This window comes from Rissa tridactyla, chromosome 1 (assembly GCF_028500815.1).
Source record: "Rissa tridactyla isolate bRisTri1 chromosome 1, bRisTri1.patW.cur.20221130, whole genome shotgun sequence".
NCBI classification, from domain to species: Eukaryota; Metazoa; Chordata; class Aves; order Charadriiformes; family Laridae; genus Rissa; species Rissa tridactyla.
In genome coordinates, this window is record NC_071466.1 from 165153897 (window position 1) to 165176684 (window position 22788).

The following is a 22788-nucleotide window of genomic DNA, read 5'->3' on the forward strand; positions in this document are numbered from 1 at the left end:
ACCTTTCGTATGACAATCATCATGGTATTCAGTGTCACAGAACACAATGCAAAATTCAGTGAACTCAAAGTGATCTGGCAAGTATGTCAGAAAGCTATACGAAGGGTAAACACACAGCCTTTGGTTTTGGGAGAAATTAAGCCACAGATTGCTAGACAGGCACACCAAAATAGTATCAATGCACATTTACTTTAATATCTCATACTTTCAAGTATGAGATTCCACTGGTGTCAGAGGACTATGCTACCATCGATTAGATAGACTTTTGTTTTGATCCAATAAAAATTCTTACATTATGTACAATATCATCTGAGATTCAATATCATGTTTTTACAACACAGTGTTTGATTTTGTCTAGAGAATAATAGTCATCAAAAGAATGAAAATGGAAACCGTTCAGAACAGATTTTTATGCTGGTGTTTAAAATATGCAGCAATTGCAAAAAAGTTCTGAATAATCAAGTAAACAAACAAATGGTACATTAGCTTTATGCATCTTGTTTTACAAAAATATATTTATTCATAGGCTTTTTCTTAGTATCTGCAAGATACAGCCAATATTGTACTGATTTGATTATGAGTACAGGAATTTATCTGAAAATAAGTAAAGAGTCTTCAAGGAAGACCGTTCTTCACATACCAAATTTTTCAGAAGTACTGCCACACGTGCTATGATTAAAAAGATTGTCTCCATTTTAAATTGATATACATAAGTAATACCTAATTAGTGTAAGGAGGATGTAGTACTTCCTGCAAATCTGAAAAAAACCTCTACTTGTTTCTCATGCAAACAGTGATTACTTTTACGCTAAAGCGCTGTTAAGAGAAGAGGAGAATGGGTATCTACTTCACAGCATCCCTGCTGTATGCAGTTTAAGCTAAAGGGGTGAGCATCTCACCACAAGAATCAGAAGATGGCTGAGTGTTGTCAGAACATGAGCAACTGTACTGAGTCAGTGTAGAGAGATGCAATTCCTCTGAGCATGGATGGTAAGTAGAGAATGATAGTTCTTTTATTGGAAGAGAGAAAGGACAGGGAGTACCTAACACAAGAACTATTAATCCCTCGCCACCCTCCATGCTTAGTGGCCCTAACCTAATAAGTTTTTCTTTATATAGAAGACATTCCCCTTCCAGGAATTTTGTGGGGCTGAGAGGCGTAAGGTATGGCAGAGAATGAGAGAAAGGCAAGAAATCAGAAAAGCAAATAGTAAGATACACATACATCATTAATTTAAACTGTTGTAAAATTGTTAGGGTTTGTTACCTACTGCTTTCTAGTATCTATTTGCCCTTTTTTATGACTACTGAGCATTGAACTCAAGTTTTCATAAGTCTAATAACACCGCGTTTTGTCCATATGTATACATGTTTAGCTTTGATGTATGCATAAATATATATGTAAGATTAGATTGCTTCCACTACGACTCCCTCCTGCATATATTGCTCTACATGTTCTACACTGACTTTCATCTGCTGTAGTGAAGCAACTTGTTTCAGGACATTATAAAATCCTTAACTTGTATTATGTACATGAGTTTTCTAGAAAAATACAGTTGAAATATTTTTCTCTCACATTCAAAAATTAATTTATCATTCAAATGAAAAGCAAACAGCACTCTGGAACCGCCTTCTCAATTCACTGGGTATATTGGGTTCTTTTAACCCCTCCACAAAAGATGAAAGTTGTTCTTTTCAGTTTAAGGACTTATTTTGTTATGTATCACAGCTAACATACCCTGAAATAGTAATTACTTCTACAGAATGTATAGACCAGGCTCTCAAGAAATCTGCCTTTGCCAGAAAAAGAAAATCCAAATAAATTGGACAAGAAAGATTTTAATATGTATATTAATAGCAAAAGATACAAATGACTGCTCGTTTCCCTTCTTTATTACTGAGGTGCTCTATTAGTAATCCAGAATATCAACATGCCTAAGCATGATGATGAGTTTTGATTGCCAGCTCAGAATTAATTACCCAACCCTACCCATATGAATTCTTAAAGACCTGTTTGGGTGTGGTTTTAGTCAACATTTTCTGATTTCTACCTTCGTTTATTAGTGAAAGCCTCTTTATGTTACTGCCCAGTGTGTTCAAGTCATTCATGCTACACTTTGAGGAATCAGCAGAGTATCTTTAGGCAACTGGCAGCTACAAGATAAACTCGTCAAGCAATGACTTATTTTCAACAATAACTTCCTATGGAAGCATTTCAAAGTAGCCAGGAATTCATCAAGATTCATCCGTATTTAGCCCAAACAGAACACTTGTTCAATAGTGCACAACAGCATTACATAAAAATTCTTTCCTCTGGCACAGTATTTATCATTAATATTGACCTGCGTCTATTACGCATTTGTATTTATATAGGAAGCTTTTCCAAGAATAGCTTCACAAGCTATAACATCCTATAGACAAATCTATTTAGCAGACTTGTCTAATAAGCTTGTAGCAGCTTCAAGCTACTTAAATGAAATATAATGAGACAGTCAGCTCCGAAATGTACAGAAGTCATTTGACACTACATTAGCAACCCTATTCAGGAATAAAACTGATGTTAACATCTCTACAGCATCATAAGTTATCACTATTAAATATTTGTATATTTTAATACAGGTACAGTAACTCACATATTTTGCCTCGAACTTCTTGGCTAGCATTTCTACTTCATGCCGCTCACGTTGTTCATCACTAAATGGATCTTCCGGATGAACCGATTTCTTCTGAAAAATGAAGAAGTTAAATATTCATCCCGTAAGAAACACACAGTGCATCTAATAAAAAACAATTAAATGTTAATAAACAACGTCTGATGACTGAGTGGTCGGAATTCATACTGAGTCCAAATACTTACGTTATTTTCTAAGAATAAGTTTGACTTGTTCAGTTACTTTTCTTCTAATGAGAACACAAACAGCAAAGTTAAGAGAAAGACTCTGATTTATATTTTCCCAAGCATTCCACTACAACCTCAACTGAAAACGTAAACATAAGAGAGAACCATGGTCATTTGAGGTTCAAAGAGAAAGAACGCTCTCTAAACACAACTCCATTTCTGCTTCCACTGGTGCCTCTTATTGGTGCTGTAATCCCTCTAGATACAATACACAAGATGTACCTGGTACGCTAATCAACAGGGAAGCAGCCAGAAGACTAAAAAGCTCAGGAAGTTAGAGACATAACTAATATAACTCCTTTAACTCTTGTACTGTTATTTTTTCTTCAGATAATTTCAGTAATCATAGCATGAATTCCACAAGATTGACACTATGGCAGCCATAATGACAATACTGATTTAATATTCCAGCTGTAGAAATAACCAGGAAGTACTCCCCCTCTTTTTTTTGGTTTTGAGAAAGAGGTTTTCACTGACACAAAGTCAATGAGCAGTAACCAAGGGTATACGTAGTGCTTTTTTATGGAAATAAGGTGTGGCAGAAAAATAGGTCTGCCTTCTTCAAATTAGAATTCACATAAAATATAGTAATTGTTGGAAGGGGCGGGAAGTACTAGGATGCTAAAATATGGTGGAATGGAGTTCCATTTTACAGAACTTCATGGAGGTCAACTAACTTTACTGCACAAGGAGCACTCATCAATGAATAAATGAGGGTTTATGGTAGACTAAGTCAGAAGAAAACACAATACTAAGTTCAGAAAATCAAGATCCTTCCTCCACAGTACGAAAAGGCAATATAGTGACTAAATGGTGACCAAATAATGACAAGTATCAAGACCAATGTAATGAGGAAGGTAAGCTGAGCAAAACTGCAAACACCACATAATTAGCTTACATTTTCTCAACTGGGTACTTAAAGAAAAAATTAATAGAGGTTATAGTTAATCCTGAAACATAAGTTTAAGTTACATATGTATTTCCTGCAGGCATAATTAAATACAAAATACGGCTCAATTCATGCAACACCGTTTTCTCTACTTTTAGCTGGGAAAACTTATTCTACATCTTCTGCTAGGCAAATGTTGTTCTTTTTTTTAATTGTGAAACGAGACAAGGTCGAGGCCAGAGGTCAAGCACAATTTAGTACTTAAGCATTAACTTGCCTCTCTCCTAACTCTCAAAGCTGTAGCTGACTATTACTTTGATTAGTTAAGCCCTGTTGGAATCTCAAATTCAAGCAAGTTTTAGTTTTGACAGTTTCTGAGGGCTCTGATGGACAGCTCTCAGACTTTGCAGTAACTTTAAGACATTACTACTTCAACACCTTTACAAACTGCTCAACAGAGGCCAACTTGGGCTTTTGGCTCACCCGCTTTGAGTTAGGTTTTACACACCAAACTTTAATTGCACCAACAGAAAAGGGAGCACACTTTCACTTTGGCCAGTTTTTAAGAGGCAAATAAACTCTTCAACCACACTAAGCCATTACTCACATCCAAAAACTTCACATAAATAACTCCTACCAAAAGATGAACTCTATCAACAACCCTATCATAGGATGCTCTCTTTATCAAGGAAAAAAAGAAAAAAAAACCAGGATGAAGACAGCATGAGTTTCTAACATAAACATTTCCACTAGCTTCTGATTCAAGCTAGAAACTCAAATTTGGAATTAAAAAAAAAAACAAAACAGAAGTTGCACTCATCCTGTCAAATAAGTTTTGGTGTTCTCTACCATTTCATTAAGAGACCTGTTAAAGCAATGTTCGAAGTTATTCCTGTGAACCAGTCCTTGCCTTCCCAGGGCGGCCTGACACATGAGAACCTACCTTTGTTGCTCCAGTTCCAAGCACCACTACAAGACAGAAAGATAAGCTCCTAATTTTGCAATGCTGAACTTCAATGGGAATAGGTATAGGGAAGTCAACAACAGCTTTTCGAAAACTCTATCAATTTTCACCCTACAAGAACAGCTTGCATAGCAAAGTTTATATGAACTGTTTATTTTAAACTGAACCATTACTAAAACAACCATCACCAAAACTACACTTAAAGCCACAGCATTAACTGCTGACTAGTTAGTACCCACTTGGAAAGAGCAAATCTCAGATTCTGCAGGAAAGCTTCATTTTAACAAAGCAGTTCTCTGCTGCATTAACTGGTATAAATCACCATAGCTATTCTACTCCACAAGCAAGATCAGTCTTCCTTTCACAATTTTCTTCTATTTTAGGACTTTGAACAGGTTACATAATTTGTTGGTCTGATAATGACCAGCGTAAAAGACAGGCTTCTGTCATCCTAAGCCTCTTGCACTGTGCAGAGCTAATTCTCTTGTAGTTGCTTTAACTATGAAGGAACCAGCATGCACTAATTTTATTGCTGGATAAAACATATTTCCCCTCTCTTTTCACGCTGATTAATACAAGATTTTAGGACTTCCCTACCACATCAGAGTAGCTTTTCCACCTTCTACCATATGTAAGCAAGAAGTTAAACCGACAGGCCAAGTACACAAGAGTGTACAACAAGAATAAGAGTCCAGAATCACTTTAAAAGGCTCACAATTTATCACACTGTTTTACATAATCAGCTGACTGTAACACATCCAGCGATAGACAGGCCATTATGATCCATTCATTTCAATTTGGACTCTACAGAGAGCTGGAAAACATACACCATTTCTTATAAAGCATTTCTATCTCTAGTTCTACCTTAAAAGCAGTCTCTGATCCCAATTGTACCAAAAATCCCCTAAATCAATGCTCCCCCTCAGAAGATACAGAATTTGCAAGAGAACTACATAAAAAGCCATTTTTCCCCAGTTATGCGACTAACATCTTACCAACCTACAGAAAAAAGGCAGTTACAGAATGTGGAACTTCCAAAGGGAAAAGTCAACCTCCGCATACTGAACCACTTCTAAACACTAACACAATTTTCACCTTCACACAGGAGCTGCTCAGAAAGATGCACTTCACAGAGCAGCATGCTTATGCTACACCAATTCAGAGGAGTCATAACTGGCACCGTTTGCCAACAACAGCTGTAGGACAGGATGAACAGAAGGAACCTTTTAACTTGCATCAGAAGATCTCAGAGGGATTAAAATCACAGTCATTGATTTTTCTGTCTTCGACATTTAAACACAATCCAGTGTGTACTACAGAACAAAAAGCAAGCAGGCTGCTACGTATAGTGACGGCATCATCATCACCTAGAAACACTATGGTCCATAAAACAAGTTTTAACCATTCTCGAGTTTGTGCTGGATGTAATAACCCAACGGCAAAATCAGTACTGGTATTTGAGGTTTGCTTTTATCACCAGAGCTATCATAACCTTCTCAGGCACTTTCTTGTCCCCTGCCCTTTCCAATAAGATGTAAACTTCCTCTAAAATTGGCTGTATACCACAATTAAGAGGAGCCACAGCTATTTAAATCAAGTGCAACTTCACCGGTATCCTCAACTCACTAAGTGGCTCACGTGTGACAAGCTTAAGGACATGGGCCTCTCCATCCTACTTGAACACTGGGTCCTGTTGATTGACTAATGCTGCTTGCTTCTTAATGTTGTCGCACAAGCTTTTTTCCTTAAAAAACATAGTTCACATACCAAGTTTTTTTCTGGTCGAGAGGAATAGGAAAAGGGAAAGTACTTTTTTTCCTTGAATGAAGCTCTTAAATAGTTACAGGTGAGGTTATGTTTTCAACAAGAACTCTCATGCACCCCTGCCCCCACCCAGAAACTCATCTCCAAGTCTGCTAATGCTCACTTCACTGCTTCTCAAGAATTGTAGCAGAGCCAGGCTAATAACTCTTCATTTACCTGTACACAGCCTACAGACAAGCCGGAAAAGAGAGTGGCATGGCAACACTTTCATTCAGCTGCCGGAAAAAAGCTCCCAGGAAGGGAGGATGCAACACCCACCGCTCCCCGGGCAGCCAAGGCGCGGGGAGGGCAGCTAGGGTAACCGGGGCACACAACACGCTCTCTCTCCCCCACCCCTGCTCGCAGCAAACCCCAGCAGCTCCCAGAAAAGCCACACGGGAGCCCTCGGCCAGCTCAGGGACGACGAGAGCGAACCCTTCCCTTCCCCCACGGGCACAGGCGCAGCCTCAGCGCCAGGAGGAGCCCGGAGCGACGGCGAGGCCGCCGGACTTCCCCCCCCAGCCCCCCAGGGCGCCGCCCCGCCGGGCCGGGACCACCCCTGAGCAACACGGGGCGACCGATAACGTTATCGGCGAGGCCGGGGACGCGGGCAGGGAAGAGGAGGAGGAGGAAGCGCGGCGGGAGGGGAGGGGGAAGGGGAGGTCCCGTACCCGCGAGTCCCCGCACAGCAGCAGCTCCGGGTAGCTGAACTCCACGCAGCCCTCCTCGGTGGGGTCCTTCAGCACCACCTCCAGGCGGACCGTCTGGCGGAGCGGGAGCGCCTCCTGCGGCGGCGGCGGCTCCTGCCGGCTGCCCTGGCGCGGCGGCGGCGGTGGTGGTGGCGGCGGCGGTAGCTGCTGCGGCGGCGGCAGCGGCGGCGGCTCGGGCCGGGGGGGCTCCCGCTGCGGCGGCGGCTGCTGCTCGGGCCGGCCGGTCTCGCGGGGCGGCGGCGGCGGCTCCGGCCGGCAGAGCTCGTGCGGCGGCTCCAACGGCGGCACCTCGCGGCCCGGCTCCGGCTCGCGGCCCGGCGCCTCTCGCTCCAGCGCCGGGCTCTCGCCCTCGCGGCGCCTCACGGGTGACAGGCTAATGAACGGCACCCGGCGCGGCTCCGCCATCCTCCGCCGCCCCCCCCCCCTCCCGCCCCCCGCCCGCCCGTTCGCCGGCCCCCGCCTCACGCGTTCGGTGACACGGCTCTCCGCGCTCCCTCCCACCGGCGGCGGCTCCTCCCTCTCCCCTCCCCCCCCTCCGCCGCCCGGTCGGAGCTGCCCCCTACGTTCTCCTCGCCGCCTCCAGCACCGCCATCTTGGCGCCCCCCCACATAAATAGAAGCAGGCCCGCAGGCCGCGCAAGCGCACCGCCCCGGCCGACGCCGCCGCCCCGCCCCACGTCGCTGTTGTTATTGCTCAGCTTCCCCTTCCGACGTCAGCGCGGCCGCCGGCGGCGACACGCTGCCGCCCGCCGACGCCCGCCCCCGGTTGCCTTGGCGATGTGCACGCCGCCCCGCCGACGGCGCCTTAAAGGGCCCGCGGCCCGCCGGGACGCTCGCCGGCCGCAGCGTCCGTTGCGGGGCGATGGCGGCCGCCGCCTCCTCCCTTCCCCTCCCTCCCGCCTTGCGGCCGTTGGCGCGAGGGGAGCGGCCTCGGCGGGGATCCCCCTTCCGGAGGGGCAGCCCCGGGCCGGGCCGCTCGGCGGTGAGGGGGCGGCGGGACGGGCGTGGGGAGGGGGGTGGAGGGGCCTTGTGCAACCCTCGTCCTCTCGGGGCGGCGTGGGGTGGGTGCCGGGGCCGCCGGCCTGCTACGGGGAAGGTGCTGTGAGGCGTCTGGGATTCGGCAGCTGCGGGTGTGAGGGCGGCAGCTCGCTGTGCCGCCATGGCCGGGTGCAGGGAGCTGCGGTGGGGTGGTGAGGAAGAGCTGTCCCCTAGGCGGGGGACAAGGCGCGGCGGGCAGGGCAGGAGCACCAGCGAGGCTTCCCTCAGGAGCAAGGGCCGCCTGCAAACAGGGCAAGCGTCTCGGCCTGTCGCCGCCTCCTTTGACAGGCCGGTGGCTGGTGCTCCCGGCGGAGGAGGTGTGCCGCCGAGGCGCTGCTAAGTTGCAGGAAGCTATGAATGAACATCTTCATGTGCACGGATTCCTCCAGCTTCGTTGGCGCAAAGAGAAAGGCATTATCTTTCTTTTTCTCTCTCTCTTTTGTTTTAGCCTCAAAAATACTAGGTAGGAGGGGGTTTCGTTCTCCTTTTAAAAACGTACTCGTGTTATGCAAAGCAAATGTAATTTACATATGTGTATTATTTTGGATAATTATAGCAGACGATTCCGTGCAGCACATTACTCCACTTTCCAAACTGCCTTCATCACAGTGCGTGATGTTTTCCTCTCGTTGCATATGAAGTCTTTTGACTTCACTGCTTACTTCCATCCAGGCTCCAGAGAAGACCCGTGACACTAGAACGGTGTTATTGAAAGTCATGATTTCACTAACAGGGAATGGAGGACATTCCAGAATATTGGTTGCAGCAGGAAGGCAGTGGGATGACTGACCGGATCGGAGAAATGTAGGCTGTCTCCTTTTGAAGCTTGAAAGGCTTTGTTGAGCTTTATACTTAAAGGGACTTGTTTTATCTTAAAACCTTGCATGTTCTAGTATGACTAGCAAGCTCAGTAGAGGTATTCCTCAAGTAGGTTTTTACTTTCAGCGTCATAATAAAATTACTTGGAAATCCCACTTGTCGTCCTGTTGAGAATTTCATACAGCTATCTGATGATGCACATGACGGGCAATGTATTTCTGGATTCAAACTGAGAGGGTATCACTAAGCTCCAGAGCTGCAAATCCTGCCAGGAAGATTCCAGCTCTCATCAAAGTTTCTACGTAGTCTGTGTCATTAAACCTTGTGATGGTAGAAAGGCGCCTTTCCTCTGCAAAAGAGCAATTTATTGCTCAGCAGATAAAAGTCTTACATGGAAATCATGGGCTCTTCTGCAGCTCTGCTGAACGCTTGTTTTCAATTACCAGACGGGAGACTAGACATTGAAGTAAGTACAACTGGAATACAACAATTTATGTTCACAGGTAATACTTGGACATATCCATGGAAAGGGGTGAAGATAAGCTGTGCATTTTAAGTTGGATAACCTAAATTTAGGTTGGTAACCTAAATCTCAGTTCTGTCTTTCACTCCCGTAAGACACGTATTCAGAAGTGATGAGCGTAGGACAGGTAGTCCACTAGAAAATGAGTTTTGCAAGTATCTGAATTCAGTACTTTGAATTATCTTGGTTGTAGTGTAGATACACCTGGAAGTACATCCTGGTCAGATACTGACATGGTTTTTAAGTAGGAAAAAGACAAACTGGATAGGAATAATAACTGACCCGTGGTAGGGCTACAGAGAAAAACAGAAGTAGTTCTTGGAAATAGTTCCAGGTAGCCATTTGTACCAAGTTATGAGATTGCAGACTTTGATAGTAGAAGCAGCCTTTCACATCTCAGGTTTTCCTAGATGTTTACTGTTTTGTTTATATACCCTCTCTTTTCTCAGATTTTAATTAGACAAACCCTCATATGTTATTTAACCTCTGAGCATCTCGGAGCACGCTTTTTTTATGAGGCTCAACATTTGTTTATGCAACTAGACAAACAGTAGTTTTGTATCTTTGGATTTGAAGTGAGGTTACCCAAGACAGCGTGCTCTGGATCCGAGTGTCTGAACTAAATCAGAAAGAAACTTGGCAGCAGATCCAAGCATAGCAGTTACTGGAATATGTTATCATTGTGTTTGGTCTAAGATACTGAGAGCACTCAGGGAAGACTCCCAAGAAACAAACCCAATCCACTAGATCTTAACTTCTCCAGGAATTTAGTTTTGAATACACCAGAAGTGTTCCAGGCTTTGTGCCATATCAAACAGTTTCAAGAGGAGTTAGATTTGTGTTTTTTTCATCATTGGTTTTCTGGTTTGCTACCTGTTTTGTTCTTTGGCATTAAGCTCTGTCTCAGGTATTGTTTGTACGTAGGATAATGTGCTGCACTTGTCAGTGGAGCACAGAATAAAAAGAAAAAAAACTAAAAAAAAAAAAGTAATTAGGTATGTTTTGCCAATTATTTTGCTTTCTCTCAGGATATGACCGTGCTAAAATAGTCCAACATAGAATACACACTCATGAATACAGAACACAGGCTCTCTGAACTCGTGTGCTTTTTTTTTTTAACTTATCTTCCTTCCTACAGTTTTACTAAGTTGCTTCCTGCCAGATCCAGAATCAAGGAATAAAAAAACCCCTCTCTTTGCAAAACCAAGCACCAATGCCCTGCAAACCATTTGGAAAACAAATTTCTTTTATCTACAGGATTCTTCCCCCCCATCTTTTTTTTTTTTTTAATTCTTTTAATTAAAAATACTGTTTGCTGCAGCACATACCTCTTTCTTTGTCTGCTCAAACATATGTGCTTAGAGTTGTTACCAGCTGCTCTGCCGCATCCTTAAAAAGTCCAAAGTACTGTATTCAGTGAAGCAAACAGTGGTTTAAAAGGACTGTAGGCAGGTAGAGGAATGCCAGATGTTGGGACAAGAAAGAGCCCATTCGCTTCATGTAATTAGGATATACGTTATCAGGGCAATAATACCCATTTATCACAATTTCATGGCAGAGGAACTGTGACTGTGAGCTTTGTCCCATGTGTTGGTATATTGCTCCCCATGAACTGGTCACACCTTACTTCTTGGAGAACAAAAGTTTGAATCTATGGGACACTGGACTCCTTTCAAGAACTTCAAGAAAAGCTTTCAACAAACCTGATCAAAAGTTCAAGGTCTTGATGACAATAGGAAGCTTTAAGAGTAGAAATAATTTTAATGCAAAAGGTAGTTACCGCTCCTGTAACTGGGAACACATTTTACCTTTAGAAGTGGATTTAGGTGCATCTTTTGTTCACTTCCTGAAATGAGGAATGGTCTTCCAATACCACGTTGTGCGCCAGCACAGCGTAAATGGCAGTACTTGGTATCTAGGAGGCAGCTGACAGAACCAAAACGTTGGCTTTTATCTTGTGTTAAAAATAAGCTAGAAACCAGGGCAAGTCTTCATGTTAGAAAAGTAAAGGGATTCGCAGGACTGCATGTGTCATGGCAGTGTAAGTTCCTCAACCAAAAGTGAGGGTGTTATCTATCATCTGTGCCGTCCACGTGCAATTGCTCAACGAGAACTTCAAAACAGACACAACTTCGGTATGACTAGTGATTTTTATGATCTACAGAATATTGTAACATTCTTTAAGCTAATAATTAGAATAAGATTGTTAACTTAGAGGAACCTCAGAGAAAACGCAAAGCTTCAGATGCTGCATTTATACACAATAGCAGCATGAACCAGGTTAGGAAGAAAAAGAGCTGGGAGAAAATGGAAAGAAGAGCTGCATCTTGGTCAAGGAAGAGCACGCTGCTCGAAGAAGCTGCTGTTGGGAACAGCTTTCAATCCTGGAGAGGAAGTGAGATATTAAGACGTAAAATATCGGCTCTTAAGTGGGTGCATTTACCCAGCAAGCAGAATTGTAGAATCATAGAATGGTTTGGGTTGGAAGGGACCTTAAAGATCACCTGGTTCCAACCCCGCTGCCCTGGGCAGGGACACCTCCCACTAGACCAGGCTGCTCAAAGCCCCATCCAGCCTGGCCTTGAACACTTCCAGGGATGGGGCATCCACAATGCAGGTGATTTGTTCCCTCGGATAACGGTAGCAAAGTCAATTCTAAGTAACAAGATAAGAACACTTTTCTAGTTACATCTTATTTTTTACCGAATTGTTAATAATTATTTGTGCATCCAGTGTCAAGATCTCTTGCCAGAACAAGCATGTGACTTTCATCTTTAAGCTTTCCTCATGTTAAGGGTGAACTCAGTTGAGGCTGACAAGTAAGTGGTAAACTTCTCCAGCAGTAATGAGTCTAGGTGAAGTGGTGTGTGGACGCTGTGTTTTAACTGAAATTAGTTTGGGAATGTCAGCATTTGAAAGGCTTTCTCTGCCAAGCAGCAAAGATTCGTTTGAAGTCTAAAATCACTAGGAAATTCCTCCTTGCAGGTGTACCCTTTATTTTTCTAAGAAGGAGGAAGAAACAGAGACCTTCTAAGTGGTCACAAGAAAATTAAAACCACCAAATTACCAAAGATAAAATAACCTTTTAGCTAAAATCCTGGAATTTTCTTGTCGATATAAAGAATAGCTAAAAGGGATATGTCAGAAATAAATACAGAAGAGGTTTTTGTAGAGGACTACCCAGTAACACGCACAAAAAAAAGTTTTTTTCATTAAAAATACAAATATCTGGAAAGGGAGTGGAATTCAATGAACTGGTGAAGAAGCTTAAACTGAGGACCATCTGACTGTCACATGTTGATTGTGTCTAACAATGTCACTTAAACCGCACTTAAACTGAGTTTAAAACTGAATAGGAGCTGCCTTTGGAAAGAATGGAGTTCCTTAACGGTAGCTTTTTAATGATTCACACCTGCTCCTGTAGAAACACCTAGATATCTACAGCGATTGAGAGGGATTATGTGCTCTGGAGAGCTGTCCCTCATTTTTTCCCTCATTTGCACCATTTCTTTAAAGATGCTTTCAGCATGGGATGCTAATCTCGGATGAAAAGCCTGTTCCATCAGGCCAGCACCCCTGGAGGCAGCCGAAGATTCCCAGCCTGTCTGAAACTTTGGAGTCAGGCTATTGTCTTATCTCTGCTGGTCTTAGTCTTCCAGTAGTAATTAAAACCACACGAGAATATATGAGTCACATTTTCAAGTAGCTCCCCCACCCACCTGTAATAACAGCAGTAAGAGAGAGGGGCCGCGTAGGGAATTCTGGGCTGGGATGGCAATTTCCACCCGAAAAGCAGTAGTAATGCTGTTAAATGGGGTAACAGGGCCTGGCAGTGACTCTCAGCGACACACAAGCTGACGCGCCGTAGCTTTGCTCTCGCTGAGGGTTTCTCTTGCGAGCGCTGACCCAGGACAAGGCGAACGCTCTCGGTGCCCGTGAGAAGGGAGCCCCTCAGCCCGCAGGCCAGCCTACACCTCGCTCGCTCAACACCGCGCTATTTTCGGCTTTTTAGTGAAATACCAGTGTTTCAATAATTATCCGAAAATTATTTCATTTATTAAACACCGTGGTATATTAAAAATGAGTATAGTTGCTGTTCAGGAAACAACCGTCAAGCAACGTTAGCCCTCCCAAAATTGAGAATTACATATAATACGTACGTAGATTGCAAAGCAACTTCCTAGGAAACATAAAGACATACAACATAATATTTGGCTGCGACCTTGGAGGAATTTTACCTCGGAGGAATTTTCTTCATTGTTTTCTCTAGTTCCTCCTCCGACTTTCAGACTGATTTTACAAAAACTCCAATTTCCTAACCGTTTTTTGCAATGCCTCTCAGCACTTCGGAAGCTGCTTTTACTTATATAAAAGTTCTACATCTAAATAAGTGCACATTATCACAGACAGCGGAGGGTGATTGCATAAACAAATCACCACATTTTTAACATTCATACAAGCTTACGATCGGAATAGTCAGAAGCGTACTTTGCATGTGCAGTTCAGCATTTTCATACTTCCATGATTTTATTTCCAAGCCAAATTGCCTCCGAAAAGCAAAGCACATATTCATCACTGAGAATTAACTGCATTCCGAGCTTGCAGATTCAACACAAAGCTGCTTTTGAGTTGCCACAGCATTAAAAATAGCATCTGAAAAATTACTTGTGAAAAACGATTTCCCATACGTGAATAATTTAAACAGACAAATGGAATTCTATTAAAATCTGTTTTCTTATCATCTTGAGTTGTATTTTGAGAAGACACATGAAATTTAAAGATTTTTGAGCATATTAAACCAAGTGTAGAATTGACAATTGTTAAGAACAGAGTGGATGCTACATTTCAGAAACGCTTGTGCAAACAAGCTGCATGTTCCGCATGACAGCTCTATTGCAACTGTTGTTTTCCTGGCCTTGAAAGGATTTCCACTTACGTCGATAGGTAATTGTACAGTCAGATTTAACTTATATTGAATACTTATCCGAATGCTTCCTCACCGGTGTAAGAGACTGAGTTATTTCTTAGTGTCGTGCTGATTTCTAGTCCTCTGTAGGACTTAGCGTATTTTACAACCCTGACCGAATCTTGCCCAGAACGCCTGCCAAGCAGAGCGAGGCGAGTAACCCTCAGAGGGGGGGCAAAAGGACGTAGAGGTACGTGGAAACCAGCAGTACTTCGGCAGTGCCTCATGGTAATCCTGTAAGGCCGATCGCGTCAGTGGGTAGACGGGAAGGGAAAACCCTCGGCAGGGAAGGGAACGTGCAGAAATGAAAGGCGGATGCAGCCACAGAACCTGTTTGGGAGTAACTGTCTAATCTGAGTGGGAAGTCTTGTAAAGCCTGCCTCAGAAATTACTTTGCTGGGACCTGAAAACAGCTCTTCTGCCTTTAAATGTGGTGGAAACCACCCTTGTTTTACACAAATAAATAACTTCCCAGTTTGTTCAGTGATGATTAAGTTCAGCATATGTGGCATCATGAGTAAGTCAGACAAAAGTAAGACTGAACTTGTAGAATACCAATATTATGATAACCATTAGTATTGGGAACCTTCCAGGCAGTTTAAGACCTGGTTTAGCGTTTTTTGTAGTTTTGTAATTTAATTTTCCTGAAGTTTTCTTAGACGCAGCTGTGACGCATGGGTTGATATTCAGAGCTACATTTACTTCATGTGATATGAATTAATTCACCAGCTCTGCAAAATAGGACATCGTTTTCTCACTTAATGGCTACCCCATATAATGGCCTCACCCACTGATGTGAGGCGAGGGAAAGGTTACCGGTAGCTTTAGAGCAGACGGCCATAATTATCCCATCGCACTTAAGAAGGACAAAATTGTCAAAGAAAATTATGGCTGTTACAATGCACAATGTAACTGTTAGAACTGAAGCATGGTTGTTGTGTTTGTTTTTTTTTCTACATAACATAAGCCACCTCAACATTATTACATGTATTCTTAAAATATGTTATTGCGTATTATATAATTCCGCATTGTTGTGTGTGGTTTTTCACAGAACTGGCCACATGGAAGTTGCTCACAGTGATCAAGGAACAGACGGTGGAGTCTGAGGCTCATCCCTCTTCCCTAGTTAAGGGTCAGCTTAAAGTGTGGTTTGAGGACTCCAAAAAACCAATGCAATTCCTTGGTCCATGAAAGGTGCAATTCAGAGACAACAGCAAAGGTAGTATCCCACCTTTCAGGTAGATTTAGCTGTATCTGAGAACTTCTGAAAGCTACCCCATAGCATATTTCCTGTCAAAATAACTTAAGTCTCAGGTTCTTGAAGATCTACTTGTAAAGACATTTTAAAGACCATTACTTATTTTACTGCACTTATTATTTTAAATCCTCTTAAATAATTACTAAGAATAACATACTGTGGAGCAATTAAGAGCAATACAATGTATAAGCATGAGTTGAAAGAGAAGTTCCCTTTATTTGAAGAATACACTGTGTCTTCTCAAAAGTCACAGCTCTTACTAAATATAGATTTTTATTTTTAAATCTAAAAATAGATGCTAGTGTAATTCATCAATTAAGTAAGACCCATAAGGAATTTAGGAACTGTCCCTTGCCCAGAGATGTGAAATGTCTGCTTTATTTGTTCCAAATGAAAGTTTAAACTCTACAAAGCCAAAGGTAAGCTTTTGGTGTATGGCTTCTAAATGTGATTACAGGGGGAAAAAAAGAGTTATTTCAAATTCTGCAAGCAGCCTTGAACAACCGGACTCCATCAATCTTTCTGGGATGCTGTAAGGTTCATCTAAGAAAGAATGAATGGGGAGTTTTAGCTCCCATGACATGGATCTTTTACAAGTTTAGCTGAATACAACAATACTGCAGTTATACAAATGCAATACATACATTCATAATGTCATATACCTAATTTAAAAGAATAGCGTAATACAGTGTCCATAAGGTACATGTTAAATAAGTCCAGAATGACAAACGATGAGAATGTCGAGAATGACAAAAAAATGATGAAAAGTACCCATCAGTTATCATTGCTAGAATGTTTTGAGGGGGTTACTTCAGTAGAGTCCTGGAAGAACGCAGGATCCAACATATCCCTTGAGGATCCAGATACAGATGTAAAACAGCGCTACTAAAACGCTGCAGAGAAACAGACTGGTAGTTAGCGAGGATAAGAAAGTCACACAGAGTGATGATCTGCATAAGCTGGAAAACTGAGCCCATTAGAAAACAAAAATATTTTTTGTAGAGCTAAAGGTAGGCTGTCTCTTCCGAAGGGTAGACTGTATCCTGGAAAATACCATTTCTGGAAAAAACCTGGATGTCACATCACAGTTGAGAAGCAATTTAATGCAAACTCCCCCTGCGATAATATGGTAAAAAGGGTGAATGCAGTCTTTGAGTACACATGTAGGAGAAAAGTAAGCAGCAGTATGGAAGAGCATATTCCAATGTCACAGACAGTGATAAATTATGCCCAGTGCTACATGGCCATTTTTTTAAAAAAAATCTGTTGACAAACTGATTGCCAGTTTTCCAGCCTGGAAAATATTCTTACAAGGGATGCTGTCTTTTAATACAGACAGAGGTGACTTGCTTGCAATTTTAGCATGCGTAAAGATGAAAAAATAAACCCACCAAAAAACGAAACCAAAACAAAGAACGCCAGGCTTCAGTGACTAGCAGCAAAGATAAACACTGGAAGGATCAAATATTAGAAAATGAGGCCAAACAAGCTGAATTTAGAGTTAAGGTACAATTTCTAAAAGAGCAACGGTGATTTAACCATTTGAATAAATTTCAAAGCAAAACTATGGATTTTTTGCCATCCACTGTCAAATTAAGACTCTCAAACTTTTCTGTCAAATATTTTTATGGAAATCCAAGTTATTGGATTCAACACAAAGACTAGCAGATGAAATCCACCATCTTGCAATATGTAGGGTCAGGCCAAATTATCTGGTGGTTGATTAAAGACTTGATTTTAATGGTTACTGGTGACGCTTTCATGCAATTATCTTCTTAATCAGTGATTGATCACATGAATAGATGAAACGGGGAGAGGGAAGTCTGGAAATGAAACTCAAAAAAGAGTGACTGGAACTTACTTCTGGAGATAATACAGGGAAAATTTGGTTGAAGAGTAAACCAATGGGCAAACCCCAGATCTGTGTTCCTTAATGTATGTACAGCTCCCGTCTAGTGAAGCTACACGTAGCAAGAGCTATACATGTAATTGTTCATTTTGTGTCTTACTAGCTAATGGCCCAGTTCCTTATTCAACCTTAGACAACTTTCTTATGAAGACCAATGAGCAATCTTCAACCTGTGGAAACCACATAAACCTAAACGCCTGCTACATTCCGCCCAGTTGGAACACACGATGTGACTTTTCCTTCACAATGAACTTGCCACCTCCAGTTTACTACATTACTTGGCTCCAGCTGTCCCTGCGCTCAGAGGTTGTATGCTGGGTTCCAGAATTAATCCAAGAGGGTTGCTGCTATATTGGATCAGTTCAGACGCTGGCCAAAGCGGATGTTATCCTGGAACTCACTTGCAGCAACAGACAGGATAAATGTCCTCCCCTGCAGTGTAATTCACTTAGATGTTATTGACATAAATGTTGTTCAGGTATTACCAAGGTTAATTAAAGGTCATCTTCCTTATCTGTCAGGAATGGGTCAGCACCCAACCAAAAGCAGTTACACGCTGTTTTGGGTTTGGCTTTCTCTACCAGTCACTATCAATGACACGATTGCTACCACAGTACCTTCTGCGCATTCTCTGTAGCTTATTTTCCAGAATCAGGTGCTTATTCAGAGCATAAGAAATAGCTGTATTTTCCATACTCTTACTTGAAAGTCTAATGATGCAGCAATTTCTTTCTGCCGTAGCCTCTCTTCCACTACATTATCTGAAATGCCACTGTTTCAATTTTATATTCACTTACTCCCGACCCAATAAACTTACCTGTTTCCCTGACTCTGCACATGCATTGTTCATCGCCTGCTTCCTCTGTATACATCACTTTTGTTGTGTTTTTCTCTACATCAACCTTCACTCCTAGCTGTCCTATTTAGAGTACCTTAACTCCTTAAATTTCCACATTTCAGGGAAATATGGAAATGGGCAGGGATAAAATTTTGTTAACTCTACCTTCTTTATTAACTTCCCTTTCTGTATCAGCTAAGGCAACTCCTATTCACACCACTGTTCTTTGAATACGATCTCAAATTAAACAACGGAAGATGTTCTTAGAATGTATTTCTAAGGTAAAATAAACACCAATATTTCAGCACTTTTCTTGTTCCACATTTTAATAGTACCTACATATCTGTTCCGTTACCAAGACCCTAAACACTAGGACAATATGCAATATATCTTTTATTTCATCACCGCTCAAGGCAAAGCCCTGCAGTGCCCTGTTCTTTATGTCTTAAATGACAAAAGCTTTATTACCAGTCAATAAAATGCACTGTGCTAAACCCCACATTATTTAGCATACCAAATATGACTTTGTGACTGTAGTGAATAAACACGAGGTTTTCAAAAACTTCTTCACTGGTCACGGACAGAGAATTAGTCCCCAAGCCCTTACACTGCAATGCCATCACACTTATTTCAGAAGATTCTGTGGCCAGCAGGGCAGGGGAGGTGATTCTGCCCCTCTGCTCCGCTCTGGTGAGACCTCACCTGGAGTACTGCGTCCAGCTCTGGGGCCCCCAACATAAGAATGATGTGGGCCTGTTGGAGTGGGTCTAGAGGAGGGCCAGGAAAATGATCAGAGGGCTGGAGCACCTCTCCTGTGGAGACAGGCTGAGAGAGTTGGGGTTGTTCAGCCTGGAGGAGAGAAGGCTCCAGAGAGACCTTATAGCAGCCTTCCAGTACCTAAAGGGGGCCTACAGGAAAGCTGGGGAGGGACTCTTTATCAGGGAGTCTAGAGATAGGACAAGGGGTAACAGTTTTAAACTGAAAGAGGGTAGATTTAGATTGGATATCAGGAAGAAATTCTTTACTATGAGGGTGGTGAGACACTGGAACAGGTTGCCCCAGAGAAGCTGCGGCTGCCCCATCCCTGGAAGTGTTCAAGGCCAGGCTGGATGGGGCTTTGAGCAGCCTGGTCTAATGGGAGGTGTCCCTTCCAACATAACCATTCTATGATTCAACCAACATGTAAAATGGTCTGCAATGGATTTGGATACTCTTCAGCTCTCCTGCAGGTTAAGCTTCAATAAAGGGAGTAATTAAACGCATTTAACATCTGCTACAAAGCCACCAACATCATTTTTTGAAGCTTTGTACTAAGCCTTGTAATTGTATTCTCGATCTGTTTCCAAGTTAATTAAACTGGGAGGGAAAAGAAAAATGCCTTTTACAAGTGAAACGTGTTTTGTAACTGCTTTCAGTGAAAATACCGCTCCTTTCACACCTCTTTTGAATGAGTGTAACATTGCCCCTGCTGAAAGGCTCTATTATTGTTGTTAGTATTGTTTTCTAGATGTAAATGCATGTAAATACAAGTAGCCACAACTATCGATGGACCTCCAGATACCTGAATGATGATACCCATAGTTTTTGCTTAAAGCAGTGAAAACACTGACGTGTTATATGGCAGAAAGGTGTATATGTTCCATATACACCCAGCCTCCTTATTTTCAGCAAACTACCATAAAATTGGGACCAAGGCCATTGGCTTGCCTTCAACTGATTACTGTATATGCATTTAACAACCAGTCACAAACCTGCCCTCTTCCACAGCAAAATTAATATACTATTTCAACTTCTGCAGTATGAAGCAACACAGACCAACGAGACATTCAGCTGTAGAATTAAGAGCTTTAATGAAAGCACGGACAGTAGAGATTACAGGATTCTGAGTTTCCTCCCACAAAAGATAAAAAAATAACGTCGTAAATATTTTACAGATTTACAAAATGTAAATTTTCCTTTTACAAATAATATACAAATGTTTTGCACTACAAAACTTATAATACATTTCTATATTACAACTGTGGCCTTCTTTTAGAATTATGTATTCCCTGAACTGTTCTCCTTAAAAAACAGGAGAGTATAATAAATCCAAAAGTATAACAAATGTATTGCTAATGAGGGTGGTAAATGCTGAAGAAAATTATTCAGAACATCCAGTTCTTTTATCCATCAGATTGCTAAACTAAATGGATTACTCACATGAATTATATTAATATGAATAAATGTTTTGAGTGTCAAACCTCAAAGCAAGATTGAACAAGACAGTCAGTCAAATCTTCATGCTCTGAAAAAGATGGTACCATCATGCTTTGCTACCAACCTGGAAAGCAAATAAGCCATTTTGCAGCTTGGCCTTTTGGGTTGATTAATGCTCATCTTTAGAAATAATGGTAAGAGAGAAAACAACCCTTAGATTAAAAAATAAGAAATGAAGGCATTAGTTATTGAGATTTATCCAGAAAAGCACAGTGCTCAAAATATGGTTTGTATTTTACCCCAGACAAGTAATATATAGAAGTCTTTATGTATTATCTGACACCCTAGTATTGGATTTTGGTTGCATCCATCATCCTCTCTACTGGCCACATTCCATCACTTGCTGAAGTAGATTTGCCTCAGTCATTTAACAAATTATTCTTCTCGAGAGGCCAGAGGCTTGCTGAAAAAAAACCCCACAGAGCAGTCCAGTGACTCCTGTGGCGAAATCTGGGGAACATCTGAGGAGCACTTTGACTTCTGGACAGTTGGAATACTACTAAAAAAAATGAAATTTTGAACAAGGAATAGAGAGTGGTGCAACAGAAAACGTACCAATAAAGCTTTAATAAAAGAAGAAACTTGCTGAATATTTTGCAATCTCACTGCACTACGCTGTTGCTCAGCTGGGTCAAGCTGCTTCATCGTCTAAAGTCCTGCAAGGAGGGAGATACCCAGAATGCACAGGTGAAACCAAGACTCACATCTTACAGCCACACACACAATAGTAACCGACCTGGTTCACTTTGTGACACTGACTTAAACAGGGACTCTGTTCTCCTTGGCCCACTTTTTCATGATGCGCACAATATATTCTACTTGAGAATTACCAGTGCTCTTCAGAAGATGCAGTACTTCCCGTATAGTCTCTCTACAAACGTGAAAAGCGTAGATTTAAACAAGGGTAAGACCCAAGTGATACAATAAACAACTACTCACATCCAAACTATTTTGTAAAACATAGTTCTTAGACAGAGAGGTCCATGCACCTGCAGAGCAGGAGCAGGTAAAAATGGACAGTAGATGAGACCCCAGGGGACAAAAAAAAAAACAAAACAAAAAAGGTCCTGTATACAGTTGCAAGGAAGAGATAAATTAAGAGTAAAAAAAAAAATCAGCAAAATGTAATTAGTTTGGCATTTAGTGTGCGCATGTGTATTTATATATAAATCCTTACTCTTGCAAAATAGTTCCCCAGAACAAAGCAAACTTTTTTTTTTCTGTCTTTAATTCTACTCGCTAGTCTTCAGTATAGCAGCATCTAACAATGCTGCCAAAGCACCTTACACATAAATACAAATAACGTGGAAATGAACATTACCAATAGGATAAATCAGTATAAAGCTGCAGTTTGCCAGATGCTTTACAGGAAGAAGTTGTACGTGTGTTGAAAAACAGGTAAGCTGTGTGTCTTTTACTGCATCTACTGCAGTAATTGCTAAAAGGACACTTGAAGGGTGCAGTAGTTAATGAGATTATTGTAGCAGAGAAGGGAATACAAGGAAGGTGTAGAAGCCAAGATACACACCTACCAGTCATGTACGAAACAGCAACTCTGGCCAGGGGAGAATGGCCATCTGGCATCACAGCAGAATATTCACGAGGGAACAGTTCTTAAATACAGCCTCACCACCCACTCTCACTCTCCCATCCAGTGAAATGGGCCAAAAGGAAAACTATCAGTAACACAGATAATTTCCTTCAATCTTTCATCAAGTAAGTATATTTGTCTGACATAGACAGTGTCTTCAGAAAGCAAATTTTAGTGAAAACACAGTCTCATCTACTAATTTTTTAGAAAAACTGTGTCCTTCCTACAGCACTGAGTAAATGTTTCCTTAGTTCTGTTTTATGAACGTTAAAATGTCATGGGACAGTTTTCCATTCTTATGCCATCAACACGAAATGAGGTTCTTT

The 22788-nt window shown here is 41.9% G+C and overlaps 2 protein-coding genes across 5 annotated transcripts in view; both read right to left on the reverse strand.

Moving 5' to 3' along the window:
- Positions 1 to 7670, reverse strand: part of UBN2 (ubinuclein 2) — a 56457-nt gene extending 48787 nt beyond the window's left edge. For all 3 annotated transcript variants that reach the window (XR_008464892.1, XM_054191716.1, XM_054191706.1), the window contains exons 1-2: positions 7227 to 7670; positions 2634 to 2726 (exon numbers count right to left, since the gene is read on the reverse strand). Coding sequence is in view for 2 of the 3 variants with exons in the window: in XM_054191716.1 (XP_054047691.1) it covers positions 2634 to 2726; positions 7227 to 7670 (537 nt within the window). In the remaining variant the exon portion in view is untranslated. The remainder of the gene's footprint in view (positions 1 to 2633; positions 2727 to 7226) is intronic.
- A 12783-nt stretch (positions 7671 to 20453) lies between these two features.
- Positions 20454 to 22788, reverse strand: part of IFT56 (intraflagellar transport 56) — a 46884-nt gene continuing 44549 nt past the window's right edge. Inside the window, exons 18-19 of one of the 2 annotated variants that reach the window (XM_054181962.1) lie at positions 21608 to 21742; positions 20454 to 21527 (exon numbers count right to left, since the gene is read on the reverse strand). In XM_054181962.1, coding sequence (XP_054037937.1) covers positions 21631 to 21742 — 112 coding nt within the window. In that variant the 3' untranslated portion in view covers positions 20454 to 21527; positions 21608 to 21630. Of the gene's footprint in view, positions 21743 to 22788 lie in introns of both variants that reach the window. The other variant, XM_054181954.1, reaches the window with a different exon arrangement.